The 18551-nt window shown below is 48.2% G+C and overlaps 2 protein-coding genes across 8 annotated transcripts in view; one reads left to right on the top strand and one right to left on the bottom strand.

Moving 5' to 3' along the window:
* The window catches only part of LPP (LIM domain containing preferred translocation partner in lipoma), a 314289-nt gene extending 300361 nt beyond the window's left edge, over positions 1 to 13928 (bottom strand). For 5 of the 7 annotated variants that reach the window (XM_085069373.1, XM_085069375.1, XM_085069378.1 and 2 more), the window contains exon 1: positions 13813 to 13928. The gene's annotated coding sequence lies outside the window, so the exon portion shown is untranslated. Of the gene's footprint in view, positions 1 to 13105; positions 13237 to 13342; positions 13482 to 13812 lie in introns of those variants that run through there. The other 2 variants (XM_085069376.1, XM_085069374.1) reach the window with 2 other exon arrangements.
* LOC146433250 (uncharacterized) lies at positions 3669 to 14872 on the top strand. The gene is made up of 3 exons (XM_085068781.1): positions 3669 to 3744; positions 13382 to 14375; positions 14598 to 14872. The coding sequence occupies exons 1-3, from the start codon at positions 3669 to 3671 to the stop codon at positions 14707 to 14709; spliced, it is 1182 nt and encodes a 393-aa protein (XP_084924907.1). The 3' UTR covers positions 14710 to 14872.
* The last annotated feature ends 3679 nt before the right edge of the window (positions 14873 to 18551 follow it).

The following is an 18551-nucleotide window of genomic DNA, read 5'->3' as shown; positions in this document are numbered from 1 at the left end:
GGAAATACAGAATAAAATGAGGGGGCACCTTCATGAGCAACTGCAACATCTTAGGCATCAGTGGCCAAGCACAAGTCAGCACATGCCAAGACTGACCACACAGCAGTGTGTGAGATACCACACTTGGCCTTCAGCCTAGAAACAGGAGACACGCGTGGGAGCAGTGTGGGAAGAGCTGGCAAGCAAAGGCTATGTCCTATCAGGGCTGTGAATCTGCATGTTGCACACAGGCTCACAGCAGCCTCGCAGAAGCTATTTGCCCATAGCCACTGTGTATCTAGTTACAATCCCCAGAAACACAGCTGACTTGGTCACCAGGTCTTTATCAGCATTCACAGAGACCACAGAAGGTCAAGAGAGCCATCACCCAGGAAGAGAGGACAAGCACAGCGAGCTCAAAGGGAACTTGACAGGCCAAAAATGACTGCAGTCACGGAGGACCGGGGAGAACTCGCTCATGTCACCCTCTTTTTCTGTGGCACTCAGAGGCAACGAAACCTCTGACCTTTGATTAAACCACGCTACTCTCACAAGAGGGGGCGGCTTAGGGGCTCAGGAACTCAATAAGAAACTATTTATCTCAAGGTCGTGGGTTCATACCCTCTTCAAGTTCTTTTTTCTTAGTCAATTAAAACAGGAGACTTGATCTGCATTAAAAAACCCGTTGCTAAGGGCACAGCCAGATACTGCCTCATCAAACAGGCAGATTAAGAAAATAAAGCCCCTTTGCTGCTCCCTGCACACCCCAGAACAACTTTGGAAATGCTCCCTGTATGAAGTGAACAGAATTCACTTTTGTACCCAGGGTGGGAAAGCAAAAAGGGGCACTGCAGATGGGTGGGCACAGTTGCTATCACCAGCCTCCACAGCAGGTCAAACATCAATTTACAGAATATTATAAATGGAGGTGAGCCTGCCCCAGCCAATGAACCCAGTCATGAGATTCCTGCCCATTCCTGTGCCATTTCTTTCAGAGGATGGTACTGCCATTCCTCCCACCCCTGCTAGTGCTCAGAGGCCCAAACCCCACCATGAGGGAATGGTGGGGAGAAATACAAGTGTGGAGAGGTGCTTCTGCCTTTGCACACACCGAGCAAACAGCAGTCACAGAGCTCCAGGCCCTGCTTCCAGGGAGCCCAGCCACTTCAGACAGGGCATCTTTCAGCCCTCAACCCAGCAGTGCCATCAGACAACCCCTCCAACGTGCACTGAAGGAGCACAAACACTTGCACGGACGCTCAGGACCACCCAAAAAGGGAGAAGGCCCTCTGTCCCCCCCCAGTTGTAGGTCCAGTCCCTGCAGAGGCAAAAACATGACAGAAGCAGAGGCTGGGCAAACAGAAAGGAAAGGGAACACCTTCCACTGTAACAGCAGGCCCAACCCAACACGTGAATCAAAGTTAATGTGTATCTGAAACCAATTACTGATAGAAACCAAACTATCTAGGAACTGGGGTTCCTGGTAGTGAGCATGCACACACATTCAAAACCTTTTGTTCTTCTTGCTGGTTTTTAGCCCATAAAAAGCCAAGATAAAAATATGCTCTGGCACACAGGGTGCACACACTCATTTCTATTGCCTTTAATGGCTTACCACCAAGAAAACACATCCTCAATCCCAAATATAATTATTAGGTTCATAACATTTTTCACAACCCTGTGCTTTTCCTATATTTATCCTTTGGTCCAAGAGCAGAGAAAGGATTCAAGCACAAACTCCCTGTGCACCAGGATGGAGCTGCTGGCCCTGATGGGGCCCTCCTATGTGTCATGGCCAGAGCCAGGTATCATGGCACAAGCAAAGGGGTTTGGAAACAAATGTGAAGTCAGCGTAGTTTTGTTCTGTTCACCAAAGATGGTAATTATTTTGGAAAAGACTACATACCCTTTTGGCTTTTAATTAGCAGCAAACCAAGTCCACTTGGTTCCTATGAGTGAGAAACTGTTAAGGGTTATGGATTCCCAACCAAGGAAAACAAATCTGTACCCATCCTTCACCCCTAGAATAACTTCTGATTGTCAAGCACAGTTACCAGGGGAATGAATAGCTTCTCCTTCAGGCTCCTCACTCAATTAAACTAATGCAGACAAAAAGGCTGGGCAGCAGCCGCTGGCAGCACTGGGTAAGTCTGATGCACACACTTGGTGCAGCAAAGCAACCACAGCAGGTTCAGAATTAGGAGGGACAGGAGGAACAGCGCACAGCCCCTGTCATCGCAGAAGATACCCAAGACTTGTCCTTGAGATGCTGAATGGCAAATACTAGTGGGTCTGTGCCCTGAGGAAACTCCAGGAAGTTTTAATCACACGCGGGTATTCAGAGCCATCATTCATATTTCATGGAGACTGAGAAAGAACTGAGTGAGCAAACACCTAAGGAAAGTCCTTGATTTATTAGTAATCCAGAACTATCCTACTGCTGCCCCAAGCACTTCACTTAGCAGCCTTATAATTACAACCCTGCCTGAAAAATCAGGACAGCCACCCAGCCAGGGCACAAAAGAGAGGCCAGGAGAAACAAGTAAGATTCACAGTCCTTCCTGAAAGCTTCTTGAATCACAAACTGGAGAGTCCAGAGACAGCTCCAGAATAAATCACCACTTCAGCAACATTTGCCTGTCCTTGGACGTGTTAAAGCTTGCAAGTAAATGTTGATATTTGGGGAAGAGAGGGAGGCAAGTAAAGGACACAGGCCAACCAGAAGCATCATGACTTCACACATGACCACCAAGGAGGCGGGCACATCAGTTTGTGAACAAAGGCAGGCAGCAAGCAAAATCCACAACTCCCTCCTTTCAACTAGATTTTAATACAGTGTGTGTGTGTAAACATACTGTTAAATCCCATTCTCCCTCAAAAGCTAAAGGAAGCTGTGTCTGTGATGTCAATGGAAGCCCAGCCCAGCCCTCATACACTGTGGCAGAGCAGCCTGAGGCAATGGCAGCAGGTGCCCCGCTGAGCTGAGCCCACACAGCCACCAACACACACAGCTCCAATGGGATCTTCTAGCAGGTGTTACTGGAATCCTGGGCATCTCTCTAGCAAAGTGCAATGATATTTAACTTCCTTATGGGCTCTGGAGGCTGCCAAACATCTGTTGGGATTAGCTGGTTCATGTTTGTGAAGTGCACACAAATGCTAGTGTAAAGAAGGGGCTGGCCTATTTATGGATGTGAGTGCTGGACCAAGACCCAAACCCACATGTTGTATTTGCACATATGGCTGTGTTGGACTGTATCTCCCCTGACAGATTTCACTGTTTTAGGATGGAGGCACAAGGTGTCCCCTGTAGCTCACAGCCTACTTCTGGTCGCTGATAACTCCAGTGAGTCATATTGCTCCCCTCCTCCACTTCACCCCATCCAAATGCAAAACCGACTTTTGCTAACAAGCTGGGCCAGTGCAGCTCTACCAGGAGCCCCCAGACAGGGGCTGCCCTTTGCAGGGAAAACCACCTTCGCTCAAGCTCCATCCCACTCTCTGGAGTGCTGCAGATCACACTCACAGCCCACAGACCTTCAGCAGGCTCTCGAATACCCAGTTGCAGCTTATCAGCCACCCAAATTCCTCGTGGCAAGGGACTTAGCATTAAGTTTCATGTTTCTTTTGGGTGTCCCTCCCTCACAGAGGCCTCCTGTGAGTAAGGGCTGAGGAATGAGACAGCGAGTATGCACAGCTCAGAAACCACAGTGATGAACAGCCGTGAGGGAGATGAACTCCCCAGGAAGGACGGGAAGAGTCCAAGTGGGTTTCAGATTGAACGGTGCACATTCGTTAAAGGGATATAAGTGGCAATGGCTTGTGGTGGCAGGGCCACAGGAGCCGTATGTTCCCATGACCTAGAATTGCTCTGCACCACATTCCAAGTCCTACATGCTCAGCTTTGCTCTGTCAGAAGCTACTGCTTCCCTCTCCTCCACACATTTCAATACTTATCAGGTCTTTATCTTAGTCACATTCTGCTAACAAACACTTTTTACGTCCTTTTGATCTTCACTCATCATCAGTCCCTATGTTCCCAAGTCAATCATTCAGCTCTTCTCTCACCATTCTTTATTTTATCTTCATCTCCCAGGGCAGGATCTCCTCAGACCCAGACATCACTTCATGGGAGCAGCTTGTGGTCTCTGCTTGGGTTCACAGATCTTTGACACACACAGTTTGCCAGACTCACAACTCTCCTTCAGGTGGCAAAACAAGTGACAGACCCAGTCCAAGATGCTACTGGTCAAATTTAGAGATATGGACAACACAGGAAAATGTTGGCTATGGGATATGGAAGCAAAAACAATGGATGAAAGGAAGCCAGGAGTATACCAATACCATACCCAGAACTGGTCATGTATTTCATCAGATGGATAGGTGTTGTCTTTCTGGAGATCAAAAGCACCTGGAATCATTTTCATTCTACATCAGGTAGAATTTGCACAACTAACACACAAAAAATATTCCCATTATAGCACGTGCCTCTTCCAAGGAAATTGAAACTAAATGAGATGAGCCAGAGACTTTCTGATAACACAGCTACCTTTGCACATCCAGCTCCACCCATGAAAGTGGGCACACCCATAATCAGGCATGAATCAAATCACCTGAGACATAAGAAATTTATCAAGAGTTGTTGCAAAAACAGGTTGCTTGTGCCTTACTGCACTTCAAGGGATGGGGAACAGCCACCACAGGCAGATGGCTGCCCTGAAGCCAATTAAGCTGGAGCAGATCACTTTCGCTCAGACTTCTGACACATGACAGCATAATCCGAGACCTAACACACCACCTCAGGCATGCAAATGAACACAGATTAGAGGCTTGGGCCATGACATCCATGGAAAGCAGGGTGGCATGGATATGCATATTACAGCCCAGAGAGTGACCTGACCCTAGACAGGGTGAGGACTACCAGCACAAATGGTCATTGTAACACACTGGAGCAAGCCCCTCTATCCAGTCCCAGGGTAAAGCACAGAAAAGCAACACACCCAGCAGTGCAAAGGTGAGGTGATATCAAGCCATCTGCCCTGCATCCTCAGAGACATTGGATACCCAGCTGTAGGAACAGAGCCCACAACACGTTGCCTGTCAGCTGCGTGTGCAATGAGGGCATGGGAGTAACTAACTTCATCCAGAATGACTTACAAATGAACACACCCTGCAGGGATCCTTGTGTGTCATACACAACAGCTCTGCTCTTGCAGCTATTTCTCCCATGCTACGATGTAGTCCTTAAAAATTTCTCAACTAACTTCCCCAGCCTCCACATACCCCAAGTTCACAGTTCTCCCACGCATCAGAGCAAAATACACTGTGCCAAGCCACGGAAGGAGGCACACAGCCACTCCGCAAGCTGCCATCCTTTCACCCAGACACTTCGAGGACCTGGGTGGGTGGAGTGCCTTGGAAAGACATGCTCATTTATATTGTTTTGAGTTCACCTGCTGCCCTGGCCACACTCCTAAACCTTGCATGCAGAGGAAGATATTCGAAGAGACTTTACATGCCATGAACCCCACACTCATTCCTGCAGCAGTGCAGAGATTCAAGGCATTATTCCTAACATCCAAAATACGCTTCTGTCCCACAGTTCTTTACTTAATGCCACTGTTAAAAGCTTGAAAATATGTGCACCACTCACAATGTTATCTCCTGCTCTGTATGAAGCTGACTCTTCCCTGCAGCAAGGCTATGATCACTCTGCATGCTACAGTAGGAAAGCGGCCCAGGTAACTCTAGCCCTTCTGGCCTTCCTTTGTTCCCCATCCATCTGCCTTGGGAGCACGTTAGGATTTGGGTATGGGACAGTCCTAAAACACTCATTTATCTTCAAACACACAAGTAACTGCAGAGTTCAGCTGGATTACTCATACACTTGAATTTCAAACTTACTATGCAGAAGGTTCACCAAGACCTCCTTAAATGGCAAAGATGCAATGCCGTGTTTTCCAAGCTCGGCTCTGTACATCCCAAGGAACTCAAAAAAGAGATGGAATCTCTGAAAAAGCACCGCAGTGAAACAGTGCTAAGGAAGGCATAATTTTCACTCTCCCAAAAAATAGCCTGCAGGATCAGAAGTGATGAATAAGCTTTAAAAGAAGCTTAAACTACCCTGAAAAATGTCAGTCAAATGTACATGGGAAAAAAAGTCACTGAGGAAGCGTCGAGCAGATGATGTGAAGTCCCCATTACTTCCACTCCTTGAAATATGTTTTTATACATAAATACCACCTGGACCTTAACCATCTTTGTGGCTCATTTCTTGACCTCCCCACCACCACATTTCAGTTTCAACAGTACTAAGTTACTCTAGCCTTCAAATGTCAGAGGCAAATACCAGCTTCCACACTAAGCTAGCCATTATAATACCCATGCAAGATAAGTACAGGCTTTGCCCCCCACTCAGGATAATGATGATAATGCATAAGAGGCAGGTACAGAAGGAAATATGGGGGAAGATAAGCGTAAGTGCAAGGAACAGCTCAGAGTAATCTCCAGAGTTGAGCAGAAAGCATGTAAACTTCAGTCTGTAATTACAAACAATTCTTACCAACCATTTCTTTGCTTTATTATCAGTTATGACTGCACACTTAAGAGAACAACCTTGGTCTAACTGCTTTTTTCTCCATGATTTCAGAGTCAAGGGTGATGTGAGACAACTAATCTTATGCCTCTCCAAACCTCAGTGTCCCATCAGTAAAATGACAAGAATAATTTTCCTTCACATTGAGAAGGCACTACAAAAATAGTTCCTCCAACTTCCACAGTGCTTCAATGAAAGAGCAAAGAGCACTCCAGAAAAGCACAAAAGAACATTAATAAGTCTGCATTCTGTCTCAAGTTTGAACAGTACATGGTAAATAAGGCTTGGGGCCACACACTGCACAAAGAGAAAAGCAACTGAATAGCTGCTCATTAAGTATCACCTTCCACTCCAGACACAAAGTGTATGTGCTCTGGTGATCAAGTGGCTATATCAAAATACCTGCTTGCAGGGAAGGCTGAAATTAAGGTTTCATCAACGACTTTCATTCCAGCCTTTCATAGCTTTGGAGCACTTGGACTTTGCAACTTTAACACTATTCTTTTAACAAAGTTCACAGCATGTAATTAACCTGAGGTCTGCCACATGGTTGCCACAATCACTATCCATTCTTCTTGGGAGATCTAGACTAGAGACTTGTCTTGGCCGCACTAATACCTGGAGGTACCTCTCAAGATTTGCCCAAAAACATGATAAGCAAATCAAGTCTCTATCTCAAACAACGAGGTGTGTTGAATCCAAGCCAGCCGATGTCCTTCAGCACAGAGCTTGAACAGGAACATCACTGACACCCAGGCTAGTGAGGAAGTGATGATGCAGCAGCTGGAGCTACAACCACTTATCAGCTGCTAATTCAATCACTCTCCCAACCCAGCCGCTGCTGCCTGCACTGTCTGGGAGACTCCTTGCTTTCATTCATGCCTCACTAAGTGGAGTAATTCAAATCTGTTAAGGTGAGGTAATAAACTGCTGAAACAGGGAGCTCCTTAGGGTACATGCACACAGCATGTTGAAAATGCACACTGCTGACACAGAAACCACCCCAGCTGTGGTACAACAAACACAGCCACTGCAGCAGGACCACCCACAAGCCACCTGTAACAACACCCCAATATTCTCTTTCCAAAAAGCAAACCTCACCAACCTGAATTCCACACAGCAGCCACACTGCTGAAAAAACCCTACATGAGATACTTAAACATTACAGAGCCAAATTTAAGGTAAGGTTTGAAGCTGGACCACTTCTCCCCACCACACAGTATAACCCTACCCACTCCATGGGGCTCCACAGACCCTTTTTCAAGGCCTGTGGGACAACCTGTCATTTCAGCCTCCTCTATCCCACCTGCCTTTGCCCAGCTGTCTGGGCTGGTCTCACAAAACAGCAGCTGGGTTCTGGTTCCTGCATAGCATTCCAGCCCCTAGCCCCACAGCCCTGGCAGAGGCTCTCCATGTGAGGCAAGATCAGGAGCAGGGGGAGAACAGAAGATGACTGCAGCTCCCCACAGTGAGATCAAGTGGCCAAAAAAAAAAAAAAAAAAGGGAGAGGGTAGTTACAAATTGATGCATAAACAAGACCTGACTGTGCAATTCAGAGCTAACAGGGCAGTTTACTAAATGTTAATTAAATCCTTAGTGCCTGTTACTCCAGTCATGGAGATCAACTTGTTTTTAAATTAAATAAGCAGTAAATGCTTAGATGAACTTCTATTAAATTTCACCCAGTGAATGAAGTATGTGGGGCTTTTAATAGACATTAAACACAACAGTTATGGCAAGTTAGTTGATACTTTATTACCTAAAGATAATGGCCATATTAAATCTCAACTAACTATTCCACTGGCGGCACAATCATCCAAGATTTGGCGGAAGTTTTCCTGCTTTGAAGCATCATTGAGCAGCAGGAGCAGGGGAGGAAGGCAGCCAAGAGCTGAGTAGCACCTACTCAGAGGATGCTCATGTGCATAAACTCAATTAGATACAACACAGGATCCCTCCCAGCCAGATCTGCAAACCCCAAAGAGGCCGGATGGCTATTACCCAGCAACAAAACTGGCATAAGCCAGAGACCCTCATGCATCCCTCCCTACCTCAAACCAAACTACGTAATTTATGGATTTGCTGAGGAATCACTGTCTTCTGAGGTTCCCTTATGGCATCAAGGGTGACAGAAAACACCCTAACAGTCTGCAACACTCAAAAGCTTATAACTTTGTCTAAGAAAAGGTTATCAGCAGCCCACAGCTCCACCGATGTTTGTTTTCCTTCCCTGAGCATATTGTGATAGTTTGGGAGTTCTTCTGACTCACACGTGTGTGTCACTGTCACCCACAGATCCCAACAACAGATACTTACAGTCTAAAATGACAGAGACTTGCTGACAGTGACTTAAAAATTATCATTTTCGTGCCAGCTCTTGCAGTTGCTCAGAACCTGATCGAAACCAGCTCTTGGAGATCAAAACAGAATCTCCACTGAGTTGTCTCTACGGATAACCTTAATTGCAATGATTAAGTGTGGGAAGCGGGTTTTAGTTTTTTTCATGTTTGGACTGGAAAACATCACCAGCCCAGCCTGGCCTGCCATGCCCAGAAGCAGGATGAATGAAAAAAAACCAACCCTGCTAAACTCTGCTTCTCAGGCAGGCACAAACTCTCAAAAGCTTTAATGTTTTGTGGGGTTTTTTTCTGGTCTGTGGTTTTCAGTTTGATTTGTTGTTTTCTTTTCTCTGTTCGTTTCTATTTTGCAAAACAAAGAGCTCCCTAAATCAAAAAGAGGAAAACACTGAGCTCTTCAAACTTTACTAATGCTCTCCTCCAGCATCCCAATGCACACACGGGGATGCCAACCACAAGATCTTCAATCCCTGCCCTGGAACTCTTGTTTGTAAAGTTATTTCAAGTATTTTCCTAGGTATAACATTGATGAACATCTTTAAAGGCATTGCTCCTTGTGAATCTGTGCATCAGATAACCCGCATCCTTTGATAAGTTATGGTTTCCATCTCCTTTGCTCCTGCCTCCTCTGTTCTGGCTGCAGCTGCAGTAAGCTCTGTGGCTTTTAACAGAATTATGCTGCTACAAGAGCAACAGCAAAAGGAGATGAGGAAGGTACTGGGGTAAAAAAGCCTGTGGGGGATCTGGTCTTGCAGACAGGAGCATCACTGTCTAATTCACATGTGCACTCAGCAAACTCAGATGCTGAATCCTGGACTTCTGATGGTTCACATGGACTTGGTATTCATCTTACTTCCCTGAAGGTTTCTCCCCATCAAAAACAAAAATAATGTACCTGAAACGCACAGACATACCTAAAGAATCATGGCATCATGAGATGGAAGAGACCTACTCTTGGCCAGTGTATATCTCTTCATCATCCTGATGCCATCTTTAAAACCTCTTCATGCATTCACAGGGACTTAGCTCCACCTTGCCAGGGCTGCCACAGACCACATCAGAACTGGACAACCAGTTAAAGGTGTAACCCAGCACTGGGGCCAGCCAGAGCAGACACTGCAAGTGTTTCTAAGAGCCATCTCAGGGACAGAAGAGCTCAGCAGGAGAAAGGCAGAGCTGTACGGGTCAGGCTTTCAGAAGCTTAACAAGCAACAAAATGCCACTGAGGATGTATTGTTCACACAACCATGATGGGCAGAGAAATAGAGAAACCACTGCAAGCCCTGAGGGTATTTGTTTCCACAGACACACGGAAACTCTGTTCTTGGAACAATTTGTCATCCACCCAAGCTACTGCTTTTCTCTAGCTAGTCAGGCAGAGATGCTTCATGGAAACCTACATGAAACTGTTTCTTCCTTCCAATTCGATGCTTATGATACAACGGGCACCACCACGGGCTGGTACAACTCTGAATGTACCTGATGCTCATACAACCATCCCATCTTCTTTTCAGACTTGGCTAAACTCTTGTTCTCAGCAACACTCTGCATGACAAATGCCAACATTAGCTACACCGAAAAGCACTTAACTTTCCTCGTTCTGAATCAGCCACTTTCACCTTGGTTTTCATTTGTACAAAGGAACAGACATACCTTTTCCACAGCACTCATTGTGTCTCTGACACCTTTCTAACATGTGTCCTTTTAAGAGGTGTGATCCAATACTGCTGGTAAAGCTCCCTCAGGTTTTCCAGCTCCCAACCATTCTTACTATCCCTCTCCAAAACTGCATACACAAAGTTTGACTGGTCACAAGGGTATTACTTAAGTTTTGTAGACAGACAAGTGGACACAATGAGTGATTTTAACAAACAAGGTAACACTATGCTTCAAAATTAAGTGGTGTCTCTACTCTGAGCATGAACCCCCACACCGTAATTTGTATACTAGGAGTTATAATTAAAAATACATACTGATGATAATATATGTAAAAGCACTCCAACTCCACTGAGACTGCAGCCAACACTCTAAGGTGTCTTGCAAAACTCACCAGTCCAGCTCTGGAGCTTCATCCCTGAACACCCTAGAGAAACAAGTACTTTAGCAAGGGATACACACCCGAATCTGCCATTACACTACTTGAAAGCTTGAATTACACTTCACCAGTTCCTCATTGTTCCTATTATCTCACTAACACAGCACAGCTGAAGGCATTTCTCAGTACCATGCAACTTGGAAATCCAATGTGGTCTGAAAACTTCCATGAGACAAGACAGGTAAACTAACCACGATTCCCAGGATATGGCACCTGAAAATCATTTCTGACCTGCTAGTCTGTTGCCAGTTTGTCCTGGTTTCACAACAGCACATCAGAGGCATCATTCAATACTTTTATCCCTTAAAGCTGGGTGACTCTCCACTAAACAGGAACAAGAGAAAGGATTCATAGAGCTGGAACCCACACTGAGATGGGCATGGTCACCAGCATCCCACCCTGATATCCAGGCTGATCTCCAAGCATTTTCCAAAGGTAAAAATCTCACCTCTGAGCAACACGAATTGGAGTTTCTCTCCCAGCTCAGTATGAGCATCTCTGCCCAGCCAGTACCAACCATACCAGGCAATCAGGGCTGGCAAGACAGAGACTGCTGTATAGTGAGAAAAGCAGTTATTCTCACTGACCCAGGGCATCATGGAGACTGCATAATAGCAATTCAGAGCAGCTTGGGGCTGTACCTACAGAAGCTTTAATGTTTTGCTTTTTTAATGTTGGGAGAAACAGTATTAGCTTCATTTTCCTGGACATGTCCTCCACTTCCACCCAGGAGTTTACCCAAGTAGCATACAAGGGCTGCATTCCACCAGCCAGGAGTGCTGGCAACACAGGACACACATGGCCAGTGTGCCCATGGCCACACAACACACATGGTGGGAGTGACTTTTGGGAAGCAGGTCTCCTACCCACTACAAGACATCTCTCTACAGGACCATTGCTGATGGCAACTTACAGCTGCCGCTATCCTGGACCCAGGTGCCCCTGATCTGGCAGTTTTTCCCCAACAGACTACACAAGCTAGCTCAGCTGGAAAAAGAAAACCTGAATAAAACAATTAAAGGAAAACCATCTATGGAACAATGGGCAACAGGCCTGAAGGGCACATTAGCAACACCTGCATCATAACAAAGTTAAAGGCAGGATTTGACAGGAGGGGTAGGGCCTGCTGACAGGTGGCTCTATGGTCACCACCCACACCATCAGCTGCTGAGAGCCCATCCCACAGGGAAAAACCCTACAACAAAGGCTAAACAACTGAAATAGGGGAATAACGGAGCTAATAAATTTAGGAGCAATATGCTGTAAGGTCATGGGGTGGGCAGCGGGCAACAGACCAAGACAACAGGCAGAAGTTTTCAACAGTAAACCTTTATCCACAGACACAAATATTTCCCAAGGGAAATCCCAGAGTACTATTAAGCCTTGTGTGAGCCAGTCCTGCTTCAGCAAGGGTGGGAATAATTAGAAAGTCCCTCACATCCCTAAACTGTGCTGCTGCACAGCAGGCTGAGCTATATAAAGGACAGCAGCCAACATTTTTCAGCAAGAACACAGCCACATTATTAACATAGAGATGAAACGCTGTGTCCTCCTCTCCAGCTCTGCATGTTCCCATACTTTCCTAATATTCCATTTCTCCAATTACTTGGTGAGCCAGCACCTGCTGTATCAACCAGCACCAGCTCCCAGGCACTCCCCACTCTCTCAGATCTTGTCCCAGAAATCATTCCCGGAATGTATAAGCACAAACTCCACAGGTAAATAAGTCCAGGGAAGCAAAAAAATCCTGAAGTATGTCCAAAACACTTGTGGCTTCTATGTGAGACCTTCCTTTTTTGCATGGGTCAAAACCCTTTCGTGCTGAGGGATCAAGGTGTTGCAGATGTGCAGGGAGACACATAAGCAGGTTTGATGGCTCCTGCAAGCTCCTTAAACTTTTGTGTACCACCTGCCTAGCAAAACGGAAAGAAACAGACATGAAACTAACCCAAGGACCCCATAACTGGGCTAAAAAGTCAACTCCTACACGTGTAGAAAAACAGAAACAAACAAAATATAATCAGGACAAAGCAGGAGAATCCAACTCTCGTCTGTTTCACCGGCAGGGCCAAGCTGTACCTCGAGGTACAGGCGGCAAAGCAATTAGGCAGAGTTGCTTCATCAACGCCTCCTCGGCAGCGCTGCCGGCTTCCCAGCACAGCCCCGGGGTGCGGGGAGTGCTCCTGAGCAACAGCAGGAGTAAGGTTTGCCTGCTCAAAAGAGAAGGGCAAGACAAAGGGAGGGCAAAAAAATATTATACTAAAAAAAAAAAAGTCCTGGGTTACGTCAGGGTGTGGGAAACTTTTCCGTCCTTACCTGGTGGGGAAGGCAGGGCCTCCCCCAGCATATAAAAAGCTGCCAGAGCTTTACTCAACTTGTTATTTACTACGAGCCGCGGCCGGGGGTCGGCGGGCGGCGGGGCGGAGCTGCGGCAGCCCCCGCCCGGGCCAGGTGCACCTGCGGCACCGACCCGCCCGCTCGGGGGGCCAGCCCGCCCCGACACCGGCACCGGGCGGGAGCCGAGCGGCGGGGCCGCCGAGCACCGGGGAAGCTCCCGCTGCCCCGGGCCCGGCGCTGCCCCCGCCCCGCGGCCGAGCCGCACCGCACCGGGCCGGCCCCTCACGGCGGCCGCGGCGCCCCGGGCGGAGGGAGGAGCCAGGGCGGCCCCCCCGGGCGGCCGGCAGCGCTCCCCGCCCCGGCCGGGGGCTCCAGCTGTGGCACAGCTGCCTCGGCGGGCGGACGGGGGTGGGGGGAGGAAGGGGGCAAGTTATTATCTGCAACAATACCTCGGGGGAGGAGGCAGCGGAGGCGAGCGCGGCGGCGGCGGCGGGAGGAGGCGGCGGGGGGCGGGAGGAGGCGGCACCGGGACCTCCCCGCGGGCCCGCCCCGCACCGCCCGCCCCCGGCCCCGCCGCCGGCCCCTTCCTTCCGCCCGGCGGCCCCTTCCGCGCCCCGCGCCGCTGCCCCGCAGCGTGCCCCGGGCGGCCCCTCCCGCGCTCCCGGCTCGGGTACCCCCACACCGCGCCCGCCGCTTCCCCGGGCAGCCCCTCCTGCGCTCCGCCCCGCACATCCCTCCCTCCCTCCCTCTCTCCGGTCCGTCTGCCCCTCCGCATGCCCCCGGCCGCGGCGCTCCCGCCTCCCGCATCCCTCCGTCCGCGCCCTCCCCGGCCCTTACCTCCCCTGGGGCGCAGGGAGGGGCGGCCGGCGGCCCCGAGCGCGGCGGGACGGCCCCGGAACAAAAAGCGAAAGCGGCGGCCGCTGCCTCCCGCTCTGCCGGGCTGCCGCGCTCTGCCCGCGGCTGACGTCAAGGGCCCAAATTCCTGCCTTTCCCTGCAGGCAGATTTGTCCATGTAAGGGCTGGGGCCGGGGCCGGGGCCGGGGCGGCCGCACGGCGGGAGGGGGCTGCGCTGCGCTGCGCCGCGCCTGGGGGGGGGCGGGCGGCGGCGGCTCCCGGTACCTGGGCGGAGGGGAACGGCGCTGGAGGCAGCCTGACCCTGTGAGCATCACCTTCCTGCTCTGCATCCCTGAGCCAGGGGAGCCTTAGGCCCAGAAATGCACCCTGTGCCTTCCAGGATACAACTTTTCACAGGGAAGTTTTCTCCAGGGCTCCTTTGGGTGCGTCTCCAACCAACTTCTAATGTGTTCTTCCCCAGCTGGGACGAAGAGCAAGGTGATGGGAGGTAAAACCTGCTGGGAGTTCCAAAGGAGCTGCCTGCTCAGAGATTCAAAATATAACTTGTCGAGAATACTAAGGAGGGGGGAAGGGAAACTATTTTCTGATTGCTTTCTGTTGGATTGTTTTGTGGCCATTTCTAAGGACTGCGATTAAAATAAATTGGGATGTTGAGTGTGATTGTTTTTATAATGGAATGTTGCCCTTTAAGTAGCTGTTCGGTATCTGCATCTGCCCTGAAGAGAACGGGGAGACAAGGGTTACTTAGTGTTCAGGCTGTGGAGGGTAGCGTTGCCAAGCCTTACTCATTTGGAAAGAGATTTCTGGGGTGACTTTTTAGGCACTTCAAATGTATTTCATTTTTAAAATAAAGGACTCTGGTGTGTGCTTTCAGAATATGTTTACAATCTGATCCCATTACCAGCTTTAATGTCCACAGTCAGTGCTTGACAGCCCCAGGAGGGCAAGATTGCTCGTTTGGACACAAAAAACAAAGGACAGTAAGTGCCTAAAAGACTTAAGAAGCTGTTGCAGGGAATTGTGATTCAGCCTCTCTCCACCTTCCCTGGTTGCCAAAGCCAGTGTATTTCCCAGTCAAAGACACCAAGAGATTTCCCCCCAGCCTGGCCGACCCCTCAGAAGGGAAAGTAGGACATATCCCAGATTTAGTCCTCAGTGCAAACCTCCCCCATCTGGGGTTGGTTTGCTGTCCTGCAATGGCCCTGTGTTCCAGGGGTGCTAAATTCCCCCCAGGAACAGAGAGGCCTGCCAGGGCTAGATTCTCTCCTTAGAAAAACATGCTAAATCTGCATGAGCAGTCACAGCCACAAATGTTTTCTAAGCCTGAAGACTATGACTAGAAATTCCCCAGCCTTGTCCTAGCTGCCTACCCTGTGTCTAAACCCTGCTGAGATCCTAAACGAAAGCTGAACAATGTGTGAGTCACCAGGGCCCTGTGCCATAGGTGTTACCTGGAGAGCCAGCAGTGCTCTGTGAACGTGGCCTCTTGTGAAAGACACAGGCACAGCTGATTTCCAGGTGGATGAGACCAGAGCACCAGTTCAAGCTGAGCAGCCAAAGCCTTTGCCCGAGGCCCTGTAAACTTAGTTCCCTGTAAACTTCAGTTACCTCCCTGCAGAACCTAGTTTACCTGTCTCCTTCCAGCTGAGTTCTCTGACCACTGGGCTACAAGGTCATGCTTCTGCATTGCACTCCAAGGACAATTCACAGTGGGATTTTATTCCACCAGGAGCAGGTGGTTATCACCAGAGGTTTCCTGGCACTCATGTCGGCCAACCTCACTGTGTCTGTCAACCTCAGCATGGTGGAGCTCTCCATGGCAGATATACACAGGAATTGTTGCCTGTTTTGTTTTTTTTCTTCTCCGTTCAAGTTTTCTTGCAGAACTGCAACAGCCATTGTGATGTCTCAGCTGGTATCTAGGGGAAGTATATGAACACTACAAAAACCCCTTTGGCCTGAGATGAGAGACAAGTGCTCTCCATTTGGTATTTCAGAGAAAACCAGTGGTCAAATATTTTCCGTGTCCCATATCCAACAATTATTGCTTCTTTATCCATCAAGCTTATGAAATTTTCCAGTGCTGTTAACAGAAGATAGAATACTGTGCCCATCCATAGCAGCCTCCTTTGAATGAAATCCCAAAAGTTTAAAGCTTTGAGCCTCCAGAGTTTGAGATAGTAACTACTACTACCTCCATTTTGCTGGTAGATGAACTGTGACTAATCTTCTACAGCACAGCAGCAGAAGTTTGATTTGCAGCCCATTACCCTTGTTACGTGCTGCCCAGAATGGTCACTGCCTTGTCAAACACAGCATGAATTCTCTGGGTTTTTTTCAGTTTCCTATCATGACCAATATCATACTCTTTGGAAATGAAAGTAGAAAATTCAACGTGTTGAGCCTGGCTGTGAAAATCTGCTCTTTGCCTGGAAAGAATCAAAAATACTGGCAAACATACAATCATTCCTTTGGTAATATCTACCGCACCCTGCACCATAGCAGCAAAATGAATTAAACAGCGAAAGACTGAAATGCTTGACATTGCATAAGCCAGTCAGGAGGCAGGAATACTGGAGTCAGCCTGGGCCAGTATCAGTTCAAGGAAATTAAGTTTTTTCGTGTTTAAGGTGCATGACTAGGAGATTGGAAACTTGGCTTCTGCTCCTACTTTCCCTGTGTTGTGTGGCTTTAGACCAGTCGGCTCACCTTCTCATGTCTGGAACAGCCCTTATAAACCCACAGCACAAAGTTTAGAGCAGAAAATTATTCACTATGACCTCCTATCAGACCCCATTCTGTGCAAAGTTTCCAGAAGTCAGCAAGTGAAACCTTGCTTTTCAGAGTTTGGATCTCTCCTTTTCGGTGAGATTTCAGATGCAAAAATCACAAGAAAAACACCTCAGGACAGGAAGAGCCCTTGGGAAGCCTCAGGAATTCCATGTCTCAGGCCATAAAGCAGGAGCAGTACTGGCTAAACCGTACCTGACAGGGGTTCACCAGCCCTGCTCATAAGAATATCTAGAAGTTCCATTCCAGCGCTTCACAGTTGGATATGTTTGCTTTATCTCTAACCCAAGTCACTTTTGCTGCAATTCAGCTCCTAATCAGATGAAGTTGTGGGGATCTGACATATTCCCTCACTAGCAACAATTCCAGAACAACAGGAAAGTTTCCCACCTGGTGAACTAATTCTTCTGTGGGTAAAAGCCAAAGAGGCTGGAAAACACACTAAGCATGTGTTTTTGGGAGAGCTGCCACCTAATTTACAGACAAAGATCAGATGCAATTAGTGTTAGATCAACTGGAGACTCCTCTGCCCCAAACCGCAGCACTTTTCAACCGCCTCGCCAGGAGGACGCCAGTTTCCACCAAGACATGCAGTGTCACACTTGACCCTTCAGTCTCCAAAGGGTATTCTTGGAAGCACATGCAAAATCTAGGCTCACAGCAATAGCATTCCTGTGGCACTGGGGAAGGAATGAGGAAACACCAGCATGGATACTAGGCAGACAGGAGAGAAAAGACTCATCCTGCAAGTCTGAGTTACTTTCCCAACAGGGTGCTTGTTTCTGATTGAGATACACGTGTGCTGCCTGGTGGAAGGAATCTAGGAACAGCAGTGGGCCAAGTTTGTCATTCCCCAGTTTGCAGGTATGTTTGCACAGACAGGAATTCAAGACACAGTATTGAGCAGGCTCTAGTGAATCACAGATCACTGACAACAATTGAGACTGGGCCAAAACCCTGAGGGAATCTTCACTGATGAGGAATACAGTTTCCAACAAACTCCCCAATTTTCTGTGAGTGTATCAGAGATAGCAACCATCATCAAACCTTCCATCTCTGTGCACATCTTGGGGTTGCAAGTGGTTCACAAGATGCTCAGTTTTACCAGGCCATCTGTGCTGTCTAATTCCATATCATCTCAATGTTGGCCACGGCAAGTTTGGGGTAGGTCAGGAAAGTATAGACTTCCCTGCACACCTTTCAGGCTCTGCTCCCTGCTCTGCTCCATCCACTGTCTAGGCCATAGCTTCCTGTGCCTCAGGAATGATGAAATTTTATAAAACTGCTAAATTCCAGTGCTGAGAAGTATAGTTGAGCAATGTGCTAGAGTAGCATACTTCATTTTAAGGACACGCTTAAATCCAATTTGAGCCCAGAGAGATTTTAGCTTAGGTTTAAGCGTTCCATTGAACAGGGTGGATTTAAGGATTGAAGTGTTTTGTTAGACTGGATCTCTGGTTAATGAGGAAGGAGACTTGCTAGTGCCTAGAAGAAAGAACTGCCTGAAGCATTTTGGCACATCCAGCCATTACTAGCACTGGTC

Source organism: Lichenostomus cassidix, chromosome 9, assembly GCF_008360975.1.
Source record: "Lichenostomus cassidix isolate B80296 chromosome 9, HeHo_3.0, whole genome shotgun sequence".
In the NCBI taxonomy this organism is placed as follows: domain Eukaryota; kingdom Metazoa; phylum Chordata; class Aves; order Passeriformes; family Meliphagidae; genus Lichenostomus; species Lichenostomus cassidix.
This window is presented reverse-complemented; position numbering and strand designations above follow the sequence as displayed.

Excerpts from the sequence above, each read along its gene's own strand:
- LOC146433250 (XM_085068781.1), top strand. The coding sequence starts at position 3,669 with ATGCACAGCTCAGAAACCACAGTGATGAACAGCCGTGAGGGAGATGAA. Across the intron at positions 3,745-13,381 it reads GAAGGACGGGAAGAGTCCAA|CTGCCAGAGCTTTACTCAAC; the intron begins GTGGGTTTCAGA and ends GCATATAAAAAG. Across the intron at positions 14,376-14,597 it reads CTGCAGGCAGATTTGTCCAT|GATACAACTTTTCACAGGGA; the intron begins GTAAGGGCTGGG and ends TGTGCCTTCCAG.